At 52.8% G+C, this 17,945-nt stretch overlaps 3 protein-coding genes across 3 annotated transcripts; 1 reads left to right on the top strand and 2 right to left on the bottom strand.

Annotated features, from left to right (window-relative positions):
- Positions 1-829: 829 nt before the first annotated feature.
- Positions 830-1,816, bottom strand: NGA_2103620 (egl nine 1-like protein; the record flags this gene model as incomplete). Its single annotated transcript, XM_005855603.1, has 1 exon — positions 830-1,816. A coding segment is annotated over one exon (987 nt), but the record flags the coding sequence as incomplete, so codon positions are not given.
- Positions 1,817-2,323: 507 nt separating this feature from the next.
- Positions 2,324-3,752, top strand: NGA_2066520 (uncharacterized protein). Its single transcript, XM_005855601.1, has one exon. It carries the CDS (start codon positions 2,352-2,354, stop codon positions 3,621-3,623), a length of 1,272 nt encoding a protein of 423 aa, XP_005855663.1. The 5' UTR covers positions 2,324-2,351; the 3' UTR covers positions 3,624-3,752.
- Positions 3,753-10,764: 7,012 nt separating this feature from the next.
- Positions 10,765-13,209, bottom strand: NGA_2083300 (indigoidine synthase a family protein; the record flags this gene model as incomplete). Its single annotated transcript, XM_005855602.1, has 1 exon — positions 10,765-13,209. A coding segment is annotated over exon 1 (2,275 nt), but the record flags the coding sequence as incomplete, so codon positions are not given.
- Between the last annotated feature and the right edge of the window lie 4,736 nt (positions 13,210-17,945).

Here is a 17,945-nt window from a genome sequence, read left to right as displayed (position 1 = left end):
TAAAGGATGGCCGGAAAGACGAAGGTAAATGCCTGACGACAGAAATAATTAGGAAAAGCGTTTCGCCCAGCGTGCATATAATGTCTGAGGCGGCGCAAATTCAGGAAGGGGTAACTGGAAGAAGCAGCGAATCGTCTTCACAAGACGCGCAACAGAAAGTAAGCCAGTCAGTGAGAGATGATGCCTTTTTATTGCCGGGGGTGGCCACGATACCCGTTGGTGCGACCCCTGGCATGTATGAACGTCAGGCAGACGTAGAGGCTGTCTTTGGGCGGAAGGACAGTCCTTCCTCTGCTGTCGTTCCTTCTTTTGGCAGTGGAGACGATGGAGCAGCGCGTTGGATACAAGCTGTGGAGTTGACTATGAGCCAAGCTGAGAAGGAGCAGGTGGGACGCAAACTGCTCAGAGCGCCGTTCTCGGACGGTTTGGCGCCGACGGATTTGGCTGGGGGTCCCTCCTCGTCTATTGGGCACAGCATGGATTCATGTTCCTCCGGAACCGTATCTATCACCTCCACCTTGTCCACCAGCACGCAATGCGGGCAGCAATACGAGGCGCTTGAAAACGCGAACTCGGGTCTGGTGCCTGAGTGTGCGGCCGACTGGGACAGCGAGCCCCCGGTCTTTGATGCAACCTTGCTAGATGTCGTTTTCGAGGACGGTGCGGAAGGAACGTAAATGCCACAGGATGGAGCATGAGCTAGTCGGTTTTCATGTGGAATGAAACAATTGAACTGTAAGTAGATTGAACGCTTTTGAGGCAAGTCCGGATTTTATTTATTTTGAACGAATTCTCGGCTTTGTCGGTCGCTCACCCACACAGTCAAAGCTATGCGCTGTCCACCCTTTTTATAAGAGGGTAGGACCTCGTGGAGGACAGCTCCGCTGTCGAAGAGGACCAGACGCCCCCCCCGTGGCGCCACGTCTCGCGGCATAACGCCGAGAGACCCGCTCACCTTGTCGTCGCTCTTTGCCCGATCTGATTCTAAAGAGACCGGTAGTGCAGTAATGCCATGGTCTCCACATATCTCGTAGGCATGGGCTTTGGGTTTACTTCTGTCTTGACTTATCCTTCTTGAGCCAGAGGTAGTTGTCGCAGGAAGCTCGCCAAGACCGCTAGGCTTGTCATGCATCCCTCCCTGGGCAAGAGCGGAAGGCAGATAGCATCGCAAACATCCACCAGACAGATCTGCATCCCAATCTTTGTCATTCAAGTAAAGAATAGCCGTGATCGTTCTCTCACGGTAGGCGCGCGCACGGAGCCAAGCATTAAGTCCCAGTGTCCATACACTCTCTGTAGAAGCATCCAGGTGCGGTGCATAAAAAGCTTGGCCGTCCCCAGCATAGCACGCTAGTTGCGCCGCAGACTGCACAAATAAGACACTCTTACTGTACTCGGGGGTCCTTGAGAATTCATGCGCCAGACCTTTCAACAAGGCCACTGCGTGCTTCAGGCCCGGACCAGTCCCCGCCTCTTCCCCTGTCACCCATGTAACGGAGTCAAGCCGCACGCTGCTGTCGTCATTTGCGTTCACTGCAAACGCACCATCACCTTGTCGTAGTAAGGCCTTGACATCATTTTGGGCGGCGAGAAGCTCCTGATCGCTCATTACCGGATCTATAACTACTACGTGCCCCCTCCGAAGGGCGCGTGCTATGGCAGCAAACGCAATGGGAAAGGGCCGTCCATTGCGCACATGCTCGTAAGCTGCCTCACATGCTGGATTGGAGCACACTGCTTCGCTCTGAGCGGACATCACGAGCGTCCCCATGGTCGCACCGGCAACTGCCAGCATGGCGGCAGCCTCGGCTCCCTGCAAAAAACAAAATAACGAGAGGAGAGTCGTGCAGATAAATAACAAAGGAAAGTGTTGGGTAAGTGTTCAAATAAAAATGTACATATAGATCATAGGAAAAAAGTATTTTAAATGTATCTACTTATTCTTTGGTCTTTGAATGTGGGGTGAAAAGAGTTTTTCATGTTGGCAAATTAGGCGTCACGGTAGGATGCTCAGCATCTTATGAGGGGAACGTACATGCTTTGAGGTGGCGCGGCGGACGGAAGCAAGAAGCATCTACGATTTATGATGTATTTATACTTTTAAGTTCACGAATTTCGAACGGTGTCAAGTGGTTATTGAACATTCGTGCGGTTATTAGCGTTCCGACGTGAATCGGCGAGCAAGAACGACGACGGCGAAAGCATGGTACGTGGCGGGTTTTGACGTGCAATGAATTGCCATAGGAATATAATTAATCCACTTGCTGTTTCTTCCTGTTCCCACATTCCGCGCACTAATCTGCGCGATTCTGCAGGGTACTTTATGAAAATTAACTTTTCATTTTCCGCCAATGAAAGAACGTGACATTGGCCGAGAGAGTGGGCAAATAACTGCAACGACATTGCCAAATCTGCCCGCTGCTGTTCTTTATGAACTTTGTGCCTATCTTTGGCCAAGAGACATTTCATACTTGGTCAGCACGGCCCGTAATCTAGCTTTCAAGGACGAAAATGGCAGAAGCAATCTTGTGGGCAATGGACTGTCATTTTTTCGGCCCACCAAGCCTCTTCCTGCGGCTGTAGTAGAGGACCTAATTGCCCGTCATCTACCGCCCTGTCGAGCACTCCAAATTCTGGATCTCTCTTCAGCAGAACTCACTCCTAGTATCCTGCTTACTTTAGGAAGGCTTGCTGCAGTAAATGGTGTATTTCAGTGCGTATCGTCTCTGAGTTTATGGGATAACAATCTCGGAAGTGAGGGCTGTCTTGCTTTGGCCGAGGCACTCGGACAAGGAGGCTTTCATTCTCACCTACGAGGTATCTACATTCGGGCCAATCAAATTACGTGTGATAGTGACGACGATGTTGGCATGGCAATAGACGAAGCGATAGGCAGGCTCGCTGTCGGGGGCGCTCGAGATTCTGTAGGTGTTCTTTGCCAGGTGTTGAAAACAGGTGTGCCTAGCGCTCTCTTGACGTCCCTGAGCCTCGCACAAAACAATCTGGGGCACTTGTCGGCTATGTACATCGGCGATGCCCTCGCAGCCCCAGCTCTTAAACGGTTGCGAAAACTAGATTTGCACTTGAATCGATTAGGTGATCGGGGCGTGGCCTCATTGGCGGAAGGGATATCTGCCGGTGGAGGGATGCCGTGTCTGGACGAATTGTACCTAGGCTATAATAAGATTGGAGACGCAGGAGCAAGAGCCGTAGCTGGCTGTTTGGAGGGCATGGTGGTTCTGCGGGAGCTAGACTTAGCGTCCAACGCCATAGGAAACGAAGGGGCACTCGCCTTCGCCATGCATCTGTCAGATGGAGGCCGTGACGAAGAGAGGATAAGTCACGTTCGTCCAAGATTGCTCCTAGAAACTTTAGATTTGAAGGAGAATAGGATCGGTGATGATGGAGCTTGTGCATTCAGGGACTTTTTAGCCTGCGCTGGAGAGCATGAGTCTGGCATGGGGGGCGGGCGAACGGAGGAGGAAAAGATTGGATTGTACTGCCCCAAGCTCCTCAACATCTTCCTCGATCAGAACCGAGCCATTCGTGCACGAGGTCGCAACGCTTTGCAAGTCCTCCAAACAACAAGAGGCATACGATGCATGGAGGGGGCAGACTGGTGAGATGTGGCAGGTTGTTGAGCGGCAGCAGGGGGACAGAGGCCATATGCACTCACATTTTCAGCGAAATAAGTCGTATGAGCTGCTATATACGGAACCACGTTGCCCTTCAAAATTACGACATCGAACGTGGGGCAAAGTCACACAGTTTGTTTAATTTTTACAGTCGACTTCACATGTCATCACGTTCAAAAATGGTCTATTGGCCAGACCAAGTGTGCAACGTTAGCTCCCTCCTGAGCTCTGTACCGCGCTATGAACGTTTGCCATTCCTCAGAAGTTAGCTTGTCTGCAAGGGGCTTGTACATCCATCCTGGATCCGTCTCCCCTTCCTCGACGCACAAGCCTGTCATAGCATCCTTCTCGACGAGAACAGCAGGTATGCACAGCTCTATTTCGTCCGTAGAAGACGCACCATCAAGAGTCGATGTAGCGGAAGATTTTGCGACTGCGTTGATTACGTCGCGGATGATGGCTACGATGTCCTCGCCGACAGAGACGCGCATATCCACCAGCATCATGGAGCCGTCGACTCGACGCCGCAAAGAGCAGTATGCAAGCAGCTTTCCGCTTTTCGCCCGTACGCCCCAAACGTCCGTGTGAGGTGCCGCCAGGACCTCGTTTCTAGTCCACGCAAGGAAGTAAGGAACGTCCCGTGCAATGACTTCAACGACTGCAGATGGGAGGACAGCCATTTCTTGGAGCACCTCCGCGCTGTTGCTCGCATCGAAATCCAAGCACTGCACGCTAACGCCCTCGGCCTGCTCCATCAGCGTGCTTTTCAACCAGACATGCACCCATCGTGTGGACACCGGTACATATCCCATCCCGGCGTACATCGAAACTAACGATGGAGAACAATGCAACATGCTCAGACTGGGTTTAGGAGATACCAAAGATGCCGCTGTGGCCAGCACATTTTGAACAAGACGCTGGGCTAAGCCTTTCCCTCGCTGCCGTGGTGCGACGCAGACTTCAGCAACCCCTGCCGCCCATCCTCCCGTAGAAAGGGGCCGCAACACTAGGCGTGCTGAGCCCACTATTTCATTTTGCGCGTCATCCTCCATGATAACTCGAATACATGCCTTGTCATGCGAATACGGGTCATTACGAAAGTGTCGCAGGAAGTGATCTCGAGTGGGTGGAACGGGTTTCTTAAAGGCAAAGCTGCCTGCCACGAACGTTGCCCATGCCTGGACCTCCTCTTCAGACACCAGGCCTCGAGGGGGGAGCAAAGAGGGTGACAGAGGGGCTGACATGTCGGCGGATGTGTTTCAAAAGTCTTTACAGCCGTAAAATAAATGAAGATGAATTTGCTATACTCCTCTGAAGGGCTTTTACGCGGCTGACTGTCTGTCCTATCATCATGTTTGACATATCCAAGACAGTTCCCGAGAAACGCATTGGCCTGTTTTCAGGTTGGGTTCGTGTGGAGAGAAATTAGCGGGCAGGGTGAAAAATCTCTCCTCACATCTGTTGGATTTCGATTTTGTCGGCGTAGTACCGCAGGCAATTAGTGTAATATTGTAGGAGCGTTCACAAGCATGGACTACATGACCCATGTTACCCCCTCCGTGAAACCAAGTTGTGCAGTGATGCGCGCGACACGAGACAGTGGAGGCCTGTGATCACATGGAATGCAAAAGTATAAAAATGAAACTGAAGCCAAAGGGGTTTCTAGGCCAGGAACCCATCCCGCACCATTATGTGCGACACACTGCTCCTGTGAACCCTTGACCAATAGGATGTCCCTTCGGGGTCCTGGTCCCCGTGGGGACTCGAACCTGAACTGGAATCTACCACTCTCTAACGCTCTCCGTCATCCCCGCGCGGGCGGGGCCTGGGAGAGGACCGAAATTCGCTGAGCTATGGCTCCAGAAACGCATTACGAAATGGGTTCCTCATCTTTAAAAACGCTCTATCGAAAGGTAATGTATAATTTAGGTTTTATACGATTAGACGCTGGAGGGATGAAGGCTTACGGACGATGCTTTGTTAGGAATTCACTCCACGATAAAGAAAGAGAGGTGTCTATGCATTATTGCCTTGACCCTTCAAGCGAGGCGATGTCAAAGCAACCCGTCAAGAGGGGTTGAAGAGAGTAATAACAGGGTCCCGAAGCAAGCTGAGCATATAGCTTGGTAGGCATGCTTACAAACTGTCATTGGCTCAGTATCGGGATGCTCATCTTTTCATACCTGGAACGTGCGATTAGTGGCAGGAATGTCGGGCAAGGCTAAATAACAGGCATTGCGTGATGCAAGGACACATTTCAATAAAATCCCACTACCATTTATGTGATCAACCCGCTCACTCAACCATGCAGCAAATTGTCGGATCATTGCAAGATAAGGCCTGGTAAATTTTGTTAAATCTTAACTACCTGGAGAAGCGCACTTGCTTCATATTTAGCGCACGCCAATATTTGTTCCTCATTTTCAAACCCCATCATACTCATCTCCAGAGCGCTAAAACACCAGCAAGTCGCGCGTCCTCTTCGATCCTGACTATCATGTCAGCTGAGACAAGGGGCGATGGAACGACACGAAATTTAGCCCGTGAATTCAAGCGCGCTTACCTCTCCTCGTACAATCTCGCGCAAACTGGGCTGTGGGCTACTGTGTTGGCTTTGACCCTATCTGCCTTGTTTTCAAATGTGCACGACTATGGCGGTGTCTGGGCTGCTGCGGGTCCTGCGGCAAAATTGGCTGTTGGTGAGTGTGGGGCACCTTGGTCGGTGGACCCGTCGTGGAGGGAGCAAGTTGACTCGCTTGCCCCAGATGAGTTTTTTGGTCGCTGGTTGATTAAGTGAGAAAGCGGGCAGATTCTAAGAGTTTGGCAATTTTCTCTGCTCATTTGCCTGTCTGAATGCTTTGATGACGGTCGTACTACCGTGGCCTTGTCGCGTCAATATGCGCCGCAAGCGTTGCTGGTGCCCCGACGCGAGCCGGTACCGAGGCTCCTTTGAGGCGTCTTAATCACAACTCATGTCGCTTTTATTATCACTTATGCCCCACTTCTACCGGGACTAGCTGGGGCTTGGTTGGAGCTGGTGCACGTGGCCCTTGGCTTGGCCGGAGGCAGCGTCTCCTCCGCGTTCTGGCAGAACTTCGGGCGGACATTCGTCCTGTTCGCGATCGTGGACTCTTTCCAGACCCCGCGGACAGTGGCTTGGCTCCCAGCCCTGCTGGTTGCTTGGTCATGCGGCGAGCTGGTCCGGTGAGAAGGAGGATAAATGGGAAGAAGGCCAGTGAGTTGAAGGAGCTCTCAGTCGCGATCGAGCCTCCTCTACGGCCTCTAATGCATGCCTCACATTGCTGGATCATGTCTTTCCCTGTGTGCGCCGCTCTTCTTCCCCCCCTAGCTACCCCTTCTACCTCATGGGCAGTAATGCCCCGCCTGCCCTCGTCTGGCTCCGTTACTCGGCCTTCCTCCTCCTGTACCCGGTCGGTATGGCCTCGGAGGTGGCGCTGCTCTTCCTCACCCTCACGGAGGCGCGAGAGGCTGTCGCGAGGGAAGATAAATTCTGCCTCCGATTGCCAGGCAAAGGCGCAAGTTGGCGGATACTGAATTTTTATTACTTCGTAAGTGGAGGAGAGCTGCGGAGGGCGGAGGGAAAGGAGGACATCGGTTGCGGACGATAACGCGCGGAATCCTGTCAGGTTTATGTCCTTGCAATGCATTGTAATCGCTTATTAATCCAATTCATGCCGTTATTTCATCAAATTCCTCACCTTATACTCTCGGGTCAATAGCTTCTATTCGGGCTGTTGGTGCTCTACCCCTTTGCCATTCCCTACATGTACAGTTACATGCTTCGACAGCGTAGGAAACGACTTAATGTCACAGGAAGGGAAGATGCTATAACAAGGATGTCAGGAGCAGCCAAATTGCCGGCTGAGATGGTTTCGAGCAGCAAAAAAAGCCGAAAAGCAGATTGATTGCTTCAGTATTGACAGCAGAAGGAATTTGTGAAGAGGTGCTTGGATCTACGAACGATCTAGCGTATCAGTTAAGAAAAAAAAGCGGGTCTTTACCCCCCATAACAACAAAGGTGGCAGAATGGAGGGAAGGATTGCTAAGGGTTGCCAAGGCTCGACATCTTCGGTCGAATGGTTCAGCGTTCGGCCCCTTGAGGGAAACGTGTACGTTCTTGGCGCTCACGACATGCAAACATGAGATTACGTTATGAATATGCCAGTCCTTGCTTAAAACTAGTGTTCTCGAATGGGGAATAGAATTGTATAAATCAATATAAGTGGACGTTTTACTGTTCTTTTCCAGGGGTTGTTCTTTCCCTGAATCTCTTTTTGTAGATCTGATAATCAATAAAGACCTGGAAAAAGCTAAAGAAACAAATCAAATATAATGATTTTGCACTTTTAATGTCAAGATTGGTATCGACTGGCTTTCAGGGTTTTTGGAAAAGAGCGCATCGACATAACTGCGACAGCAATTAGTATCAACAGTTCATTGACTTCTGCCGTTCACAAAGGAGATGAGATTTTCGCAGGCATGAATGTAAAAATGTTCGAGTAATGAAGACACTCACAGCACAAATATCAGCCTTTTTGCCAAAGCATCCTTACGCGCCATCAACCTTAGCTCTCGTAGATTTCCTTGTCGTGACCAACTTTGCACGTGCTTTCTTTCAGTGTTGAAGTGTTCCTCTCATCTCCGTCGCTCAGCGGCTGATCTCAGCCGAGGCTCTCGGGTATATGCATGTCCAAGGCGCCGAAAAATGCTATCCTTATATAAGTCAGCACCTGGCGCGATAACATGAATGATTAAAATACTATTGCCACATTTCCTGGAGATCCTATGATCCTCTGGAGTCGTGAGGTCTCGACCTTGTCTATTCAGAACATAATGCTTAGGTCCGACGTCTCCAGAACAGCAAAGGAAAGTATCTTTATAAGGCTAATTGCAGTATACTCACCAGTTACATCAACCATTCACTACTGATGTCGCGCCACGATTTGTTGGATTGGTTCTTTATCAATACTTAGTGTCCATTCACATGTGGCTTCTGGAGAACACGAAATTGGGAAGATGAGTTGTGCGCCGCTTACCTCCTCTTTCTCCGAGCTCCGTCCTACCTGGAGGGAAACACAATTGAGGAAGCATACCTGCTCGTGTGATTTGTTTCCACACAACAATCATGTAGTATCTAGAAAGCTGAAGATCAGGCCTCGCACCACACTCACCTTCTTCTACACTTCGTTCTCGTTTCTCACAGCAGTGCCTGATATCCTTCTCTATATCACCATTAAGAATGAGTTGCAAGACATGCCTTGGCAAATTTTTCGGTATTCTCGGGAGTAACATATTCTTTGTTGCTCTTGTAGCCATGGTAGCTGCTGTTTTCACGCAACGCTGGGCTGTCTCAAGCCAGCGCGACGTGTCTGTGGCCGGCATGCCTACGAACGCGGATCTTCAGTTCGGTATCTTCGACATGTCAGCGCGAGTCATGCAGGAAGGAAAAGTGCAGTGGAGCCAATATTCTTATACGTGGTGCAATGCGAAGGAGACCACGGACGATGGAGTAAGGGCAAAAGCGGGATATTAGGGGGAGAACTATGTATTGTACTTGCATGCACAGAATGACCTCTGTTCCATGATTCATTTTACGCATGTTTTTTGGCTCCCGTTTACTCAGGCTCCTTGGACAAACGAGCGGATGTATTGCAACCTTCTGCTCACAGCACAAGCCTGCAGCATCATCTCCCTGGCCACGGGTTTGACAGCCGGTGTCATCGCCGCTTTCCTCTCTGCCGGCGTCATCGTCAACAAGCGCTTCCGAGAAATCGCCTGCGCCTCATCATTCTTTATGCTGGTACAGTTCACGTCTGCCCTCCTCACCTTCGCCTGCTGGTTTGGCATCAACACCAAAATCAACAACGACCTTGACAAGGCCTTCCCCGGTATCTTCGTCCGTCCCTCTTACTCTGCCTTCCTGGCCGTCATTTGCGCCGGCCTGGTCCTCCTGGGATTTATCACCACCTCGGCCCTGGGTGGCTGCGGCAAAACGGCGGCCCGAAAGGTAGCGGAGGAGGAGGAAGAGAGCGAAGACGAGGAGGAGGGGCGTGCAGCACATGCCCCCCGACAGGCGCGGGACAAGAAGGCGAAGGCGGGGGCGCCCCAGCCTGGCGCCCAACGCGCGGCGCATGCACAGGCCGCGGGTGGGGAGGAGATGAAGGAGTCCCAGTAGGACGGCGAGGCACAGGGAGACTGGGTGGGAGGATATGGGCCGCGAGCAAGGGGAAGAATGGCATTCGAGTGGGCTGGGGCGTCACACAGGAGGTCATTCTGGGAGTGGGAGCTGGAGAGAGGGAGTTCGTTCTTGGGAGCCGGGATATTAAGTCACGGAGGACATAAGGGCTCGGGATGGGGAATGGAAAGCACTGTATTTGGCTGTACGGGCTTGAATGTGCGTGTTTGGGAATGGGAGAGAAGAAGCAAAGCCGGCGTGAAAAGACCTGGGTCCACGCGAACGGTCGAACAAAGTCTATGGGGTTGCAGCAACTGCAGCTGCAGGGAGGGATGTTCAAAGGGATGCTTGAAGGGATGCTCAAAGGGATGTTCAAAGAAAAAATAAAGTTGTCGTAAACATACATCCTGTGAGCATTGGGGTACTGTCGACCGAGTGTGATGGACGTGGTGACCAAGAGTCCTCGACTGATTGCTTTGATGCAGTACTTACATTAATCTCATCGTGACCCACACCCTACTGATGCAACGCCTTGGTTTCGCGCTTCGCAATGCGGTAACGCGAGTTTCCTCTCCCAGTGATTTGAAGTCGCGACAGTATCGACGAGCCATATCGCGGAGCCCCCTTTCAGCGCTGCCATGCACCGCACTTTTAGCGGCGTTCACCCGCCCCACCGCGCGCCGGTTAGTCCCTCCCAAGTCATGTGCCTGGGAACCGCCTCCTCCACTTGAACGGATTCTCTCGCCGCCGCCAACCCGACGGCCACGGCCCCCCCCATGCCCCGCTCGCTGCCACGCACTAAGGCGGCCACAAGCCCAGCCACGAACGTGTCGCCTGCACCTGTACAGTTTACCATCCTCTCCACCGGTGTCGCACCCGGTACAGCAAAATATCGCATCTCGATAGCTCCCCTCTTTGCCTTCGCCCCCCTACGCCCTCCTGGTCCCCCCTCCTGCGCTGCCTCCCCCCCGTCCTCCCTTCGACAGGACGCCCACACGAGACCTCGGGGTCCCATCGTGACCAGTACGTGCTTCTCTCCCATCCATCCAGGGCTTGCGCTTGAATTTTCTCCCTCCTTCTCTCTGCCTACGCTCCTTTCCCCCTCGTCCGCCATGGCCCCCAGGACAACCTCCACGTCGGCCTGCAGCCGTGTGACTACCTCCCTCTCCACCCGCTCTCCGGAGCTCCTCTTTCCAAACACAGCGACCACGTCCTGCTCGAGCCTTTCCCACGCCATATCGCCCTCTGTCGCACCCTCCCTTCTTCCCTCCCGGATCGAGTGTGCAAGCCTCCCGAGCTCCTTCAGGTTGGGCGTGATCAGGCTCGTGTGGTGGAGGGCGCCTGCCTGCAATGGGAGGCATGCCTTGCTTACGGACGTGGGCTCGAAGAGGAGAGGTAGCCCCCGCGAGGCGCAGGCGTGCGCAAGGGCTTTGAAGGCGGCGATGGAAAGGTTTCCGTCGCTAACGACTAGCAGAGGGGCAGCGTGAGGACCCAGAGAGGCCTGGGGAGCGCCGGCAGGGGGCTCCATTTCCCCTCCTTTCCGGGCCTCGGCCAAGGCCGCCGCTGTCTCTAGGCCCGCCACCACCCTCTCCGGCGTGAGGTAATCGCGGAAGATGGCCATGTCCGCCACGGCGGCCACCAGCTCCCCCCCCCCGTCCAAGGCGACGAGACAACTCGCGGTCCGGTGCCCGGGCCCGGGGGCCTGATAGAGGATCACGTCCTCGTGCCCGCACTCCAACAGCAGCGGGGGGGCCAAGGCACGGAGGGAGGAGGCGAGCGCGGCGCCAGCGGGGTCCTGGGCGACCACCGAGAGGAAGGCGGTGGGCACCCCCAGGCGAGCCAAGCCCTCCGCCACATTGCGGGCCACACCGCCTTCTTTCTGCCGCACCCTCCCCGGTGTGGAGCTGCCAGGCTCCAATCTCTTAAGGCGGGCGTCGAGTGAGCGAGGGTGTTTCTCGCTTCCGCATGTCCAGGAGGCCCCGTAGTCCGAGCCCGGGCTTCCGACCACGTCCATGACGGCGCCGCCCACCACCAAGACACGGGGGGGAAAGGAGGGCGTCCGGGAAGGAGGAGACGCCGTTGGCTTTGACGCTTGGGTAGAAGGTAGTGACTGCCTTTGTTCAGCCATCCCAGCTGCTTTCCTCCCTCCCTCGCGCCCCTCCATGGCCCCAATACCCCGCCCTCCTCCATTCCTTGACATACCCCCTTCCTCCTGTGCCGCGATCGCCACGGCGATTTCCGTACCCACTCTGGCATTGTTCTTCACCAGCTCAATGTTCGCCCGGAGTGAGCCCCCGCCCGTGGCTTTATTGACCCGCTCGAGCAGGAAGGGCGTTACGGCTTGCCCCCTTAATCCCATCGTCTCAGCTGCATGCAGCGCCTCCTCGATCGCTCCTTGCGTGGCTGACGCCTCCGCAGGCGCAGGGTTCGGCACTGCAACCAGGATGCTGCCAGGCAGACGCGCAGAAAGGGATGCCTCCAGCATGCCCGCGACTTCCTCGGGCGAATCAACACGACAAGGGGCTCCCAGACCCGAATCGGGCGTGAAAAAGGCAGGAAAAGTGTCTGTCCGGTAGCCCACGACAGGAACGCCTTGCGTCTCTAGCACCTCTAGCGTCTTTTCGATGTCCAGTATGGACTTGACGCCCGCACAGACCACGGCCATATTCGGCACGCGCCCCAGCTCCATTAAGTCCGCCGAGATATCCAGAGTCTCCTCCGCCCCGCGGTGCACGCCTCCGACCCCGCCCGTGACGAAGACGCGAATACCAGCCAGGTGAGCGATGTGCAGCGTACTGGCCACGGTCGTGGCGCCCCAGGAGCGAGTCATCAGCGCCCAAGACAAGTCCCTCCGAGAGCACTTGATGGCGCGCTCGGGCCCCTCCCTGGCCAAAGCCTCCAGTTGGGAAGGTGACAGACCCACACAGCAATGGCCGTCCATGACCGCGATGGTTGCCGGCGTGGCCCCTCCGGCTGAGACGATTTTTTCTACCTCTCGTGCAGTTTGGAGATTGGTAGGGTATGGCATGCCGTGCGTGATAATGGTGGATTCCAGAGCCACGACGGGCTTGTGCGCAGCCAGTGCTGCCTGGACGGCAGAAGACAGACGTAGCCCTCGAGGGAGAGAGGCATAGCGTGCTATCGCTCGATGCCAAGGTATACGCATTCCTTGGACGTGGCGGAAGGAGGGACGATACAAGCGTGGCATGGCTCGTGCCGATTTCTAGCGAGCGCAGCAGCTTAACGGCAGGAGGCAAGCGGGGGGGCACTGGGAGGTAAATGGTCGCAGACAAATGCTTTTCTCTGTCCCACAATGACACGCACAGCGCAAAGATGTGCCATGCGCTGCGCGGGATGTCCAAGTCCACAACCTGATATGGGAAATACCAGAAGAAAGAAGGATGGGACAAAATTTTGGTCCGCCGGCGGCCCCCATTTTCCTCTGGCAAAAATCAGGGGGGGCGTGACACGTCCCGTCTCACGCGGCGACGCATGCCCGCCGTCCCTCCCAGCCTGCCTTGGCATTTGTTTTTCCAGACCTTTCCCCGGTGTCTGTTCCCTTCCATCGAAGCACCTCACCGCACCAATTTTATACATGCCCGACGCAGGTTGCGATTGATTTCATCTTCGTGCGGCACTCGCATTCTTGTTCCGCGTAGGTACACGCTTCCTTGGCGAGGACGTGAGGTCATTACGTCACCGCCTCCTCTCGATCGAATGCCTAAAGGACACAAAAGGCGTCGACCCCTCGCCTCTGGCTCTCGACCTGTCTCAGTCCTAGCCCTCATCCTTTGCTACTGCATGTACACTGAAGCCGCGGGCTCTCTTTTCGCAACCCCGCGGCACCATCGCCCTCCATCGCTCGCTGCATTTGGCACACCTCCTCCTCCAAGGCCCTCGGTTGCAGCCCCCGGTAAAATACCTGGGACCCCGCCATCGAGCTCTCTTCCTGCGACTCTCAGTTGTAATGCAGCAAGGTGAGAAGCACAACGTGTAGGTCTGGTGGATGAAAAAGGAATTAGATCGCGTGGGGTCGACGGATGGGACATATTTTGCACTGTCAACCATGTGATACCCTCCCTACCCCATTCCCAACACTTAGCGTGACAAGCCGGCCGTACGTTATGCCCTCGGCACCACCACTACAGAAATCCTCCGAAGTGACCCCGCTTATCACTTCTACAACCTGCTTGCCCTATCCTTCTCTCCTCTCTCCTCCGATCTCTTCGTCGCTGTCCATCGCCTCCACCCCTTGTCCTCCTCCCCTGCAGTACAAGCTGACGCAGCAAGATATAAGCATATCAACTTTCAATATTCTGGCTCCGTGCTACAAGCGCATGAAAGACGGAGGGCGCGAAGCAGACTTCCCTGAGCGCATGGAGAGCAGGGCTTTGGAAACAGCGGCATTTATTAGGTAAGATGAGGTAGAAGCCGAAGCTGAGCAGAGATAATTGAACAATGAAGCCGATTGGAGAGTAGACGAGCTAAGTGTAACCCCTTGACAGTGCATTTCTGTGATGGCATCGTTGTGGCGGGGCCTTGGTATGGTCGATGCATGTAGTGCCGCGCCACTCATTATACCATGTGCTTGGAGCGGAGAGTTTCGGAGATGGAGGTCGTTTATTACATGCCCAGAGGCTGAAACATAGATGATCCTCGTCACTTTGCATATGCCTTATCGTAACATCTGGCATTCTGTCTGACATTGGGGGGAACAAGCGCTACGAAAGCAGAGGGAGATCTCGCTTATATACCACTATTTCCCGGCCCCACTCATCTTTCGTGCCTTCTCTGGCCTCTTTCCCTTTTTTTCTCGCCCTAAACAGGAGGGAGCTCGACACCGACATTATTTGTCTGCAGGAGTTCTTCGTGCAGGACGAGGGCTACACCACTCTCTTCTCCTCTTCCTTGGCCGACGCCTATGACTTCTATCTCCACCCGCGGCCGAGCAAGAAGGACGGACTCGGTGTTTTGCTCAGGAAGGGCAAGTTTCGCCTACATGGAGCGCGGGGGGCGACCTTGTCGCGTTGGGGTAGCCGTGTCGGCCTACTGATGGACCTCGAGACGCTCGCAGGCGCGACTTCGGAGCAGGAGGGGCAGCGGATCATCTTGCTGAGCACGCATTTGTCCTTTCCCCACAACCGCTTCGACGAGAACCAGCAGCACCGACAGGTCTCATCACTTACGCGCATGCTAGAAGCTTACGTGAAGGGATGCCCGGCCCTGGGTGGACAGCGCGATGTGCTGCAGATCCTGTGCGGAGATTTCAACGTGGATTTGACCAACCCCGTCTTGGCTCCCATCCACGCCCTTGGTTTCCAGCACGTGCGGGAGGAGGGAGAAAGGGGAGACGGGCCGACTTCGTTACGCATCGGACGCACCGTGGGGACGATGTGGCGGTCGATCACATTTTTTACAGGTCCTTCAACGCGGCCAGACATCGAAGGAGAGGAGCGACAGGTAACACGTCCGAGGAGGATCCCAGAAGTAGAGGTCCAGAAGGTGCAACTATAGCCTTTCCTTTACATTCGTCGTGGCCGAGTTTCTGGGCGCGAAGAAGGTCGGCCGATAAGAGAGAAGGGCCTCTACAGGGGGGTGACCCAGGCGGGAGGGAGAAGACAGAGGGATCGACGCACGTGATTGGTGGGGCGGGGCAGCGAACGTGGAAGGACTTTATTCCCACCTCCAGTTGGAGTCGTGCGAGGTGGAATGCTAGGTCACGGCCGATGTATGGACCCGCAAGTACCAAATCCCCCCGCCGATCATCAGCCTCATCGGTCGTTTGGGGAGCAGAAGAGGCGAAGGCCGGTGCGGGTGTATCCGAGGCCTCGGTACCCTCAGTTGCGGTCATGGATGTCGCTTTGTGCCCGATATCGCTTGATGTTGGAACTTGGCCAAGAGAATTTGGTGAAAAAATATCGGACCATCGACCCTTGCGAGCTTCACTGAATGTTACTAGGTTTTTGATAGATGACCAGGACACAACAGCGTAAAACAACGCAATTTAGGGAAGCTAGATAAGAGCATATTCGAGCTCGGATTGTCACCTCTTTGAAGCGAGGTCGTACCTCAGAGATTTTGAGCTGACGTGTCATTGAGTTTCTCGAACATTTTTTGGTGTACACACAAAGTTTATGTGCAGAAGAGCCTACTAATGCGTTACTGATCCAGCAATAACTAGTAGACGTCGAAACACCCAATAAAATTACATTGTTAAGTAATTTTTGGTTTTATTTCGAGACGATGTATACATTACATCTTATGTACGCTCCATTTCTTTTCAAGGAAGGAAACGGATGCAGCGACGTGGCAAGTTTTCGAAAAATATACCACGTGCTCTTGAACAAATACCAATATCACCTTAACGTTGTCATCACCATGTCTTACTGCCTTCCGTGTGTTTTTTCTCTCTTTGCCCCATGAAGTAAGCAAAGTACACACGACAAGAGCACTTCCTTCGCCTGGCTAGGCGTGATGATGGCCGGTATGGTGCATGTGCTCTAGCCAGCGGCCGCCGCCATAAGAACTGTACTCCAAGATATATTTGACGTGAAACCTTTGATTTTGGGTTCTTAATCAAAGAGATACGCGCAACCGGAAAACAGACTGGAATAAATTAAGCACCTGAGGCTGGGAAAGCTTTCGTGCGCGGGAAAACCTTATGTTGAACTTATCAAGCAACCATTACAGCATAGAAATAGGATAAATACGCCATTTTATGGTCTCATATGGAAGAAATTCACGGACCTGGTGCAAATCTCATGTTTTGTGTCAACGAAAGCGGATGTAGAAAGCAACCATGAATCAACCTTTTTCATTCGAAGGTCGTCATACATTTTCAAAACCGAATATGTATCATCTTTTCACCCACTGCGTTTTTTTTTTTTTGCACTTCTTACTCATCCCTATCGTTTGGTATAATTCTCTATTTAATAAACCTGTAATGATGTAAACATGGCGCTAGAAGCAGTCGAATCTTGTCCTTTGACGCCACAAGTTCCGACCAAGATTGAAAAGTTTGAATTCGAAGCCGTTTCTCCCGCGATGTCACGTTCCTCATCCGTTACACGATACATGCATGTTAATGGTTATAACTTCATATGTATAGAATAATACATAAATATACATTTACACTTATAATTCTTCTACTCGTCCTTGTATACTATATTTGACAGGTGAGGATTTGCCTTATCAATGCTAGGGAGGAAAGTCATTCTCTTTCGTGTCCGCGACAGCCGGGCCCGACCCTGGCGTCCGAACTGCAATTAGAGCCACGATGCCAAGTTTCCAATGCACAACTGAATAAGTGCTCTTATAAATATCAAGTCCGCGTAATGACGTCTACTTCAGTCAAAGTTGTGGAAACATTCTCAAAAGACTACAAAGAGGGGACATATGTACTTTTTTAATTCCATAGATCTTCGCTGCGCGAAGCTTTGCACCTGATGATGAATTTTCCTCACATTCTATGTCCTCTCCTTCGTATAAAAATCGAATAAATCATAGATTTATTCAATGTATGAGAATCTCAGCTGAACAATGATTAAATTACTTGAAATTCTTACCCAATCAAGAGACAGCCTTCCCGCAAGAAGCTCATGCCAATTTAAAGCCTGGGCAAAAGTCATCCGCCATGCCAGCTTTACGTCCTAAAAGAGCGGATAAAAGAAGTGGAAGATATTTTGGGCTCTATGCTCTTCATATGGTAGCGCTAGTCCTGACGATCATCGGGTATTACTCCTTCACAGCAACTGACACGACGAAATATGCCCTCCAGAACGCAATAGTAACGACTGACTCCGGCGCACAGAGCAATCAATCTTCTTTGAGAGAAGATACCAATACTACGTGGTCGTCTCCTCCATCAATCACATTAAGTGACACATATAAAAAAGTTACTAACTCTGTTGCAGGACATTCTGATGCGAAGGTACGAGGAAGAGATACAAAGGATCAAAGGAAGCAGAGAAAATCTCTAAAATACATGTCGAGGGGACTCGAGGGGATTAGAATTTACGCACAAATGTACTCTAAGTGTCTAAGTGATATTACATTTGAACATATTTTGTCAGGGTGGTTGCAAAGCCAAGGACCTTGGATATCAATCTGTGAAT

This window comes from Nannochloropsis gaditana (genome assembly GCF_000240725.1).
Source record: "Nannochloropsis gaditana CCMP526 unplaced genomic scaffold scaffold156, whole genome shotgun sequence".
Lineage (NCBI taxonomy): Eukaryota > Eustigmatophyceae > Eustigmatales > Monodopsidaceae > Microchloropsis > Microchloropsis gaditana.
This window is presented reverse-complemented; position numbering and strand designations above follow the sequence as displayed.

What these genes read in the sequence shown, in the direction of transcription:
- NGA_2066520 (XM_005855601.1), top strand. Translation starts at nt 2,352, where the DNA reads ATGAAAGAACGTGACATTGGCCGAGAGAGTGGGCAAATAACTGCAACG.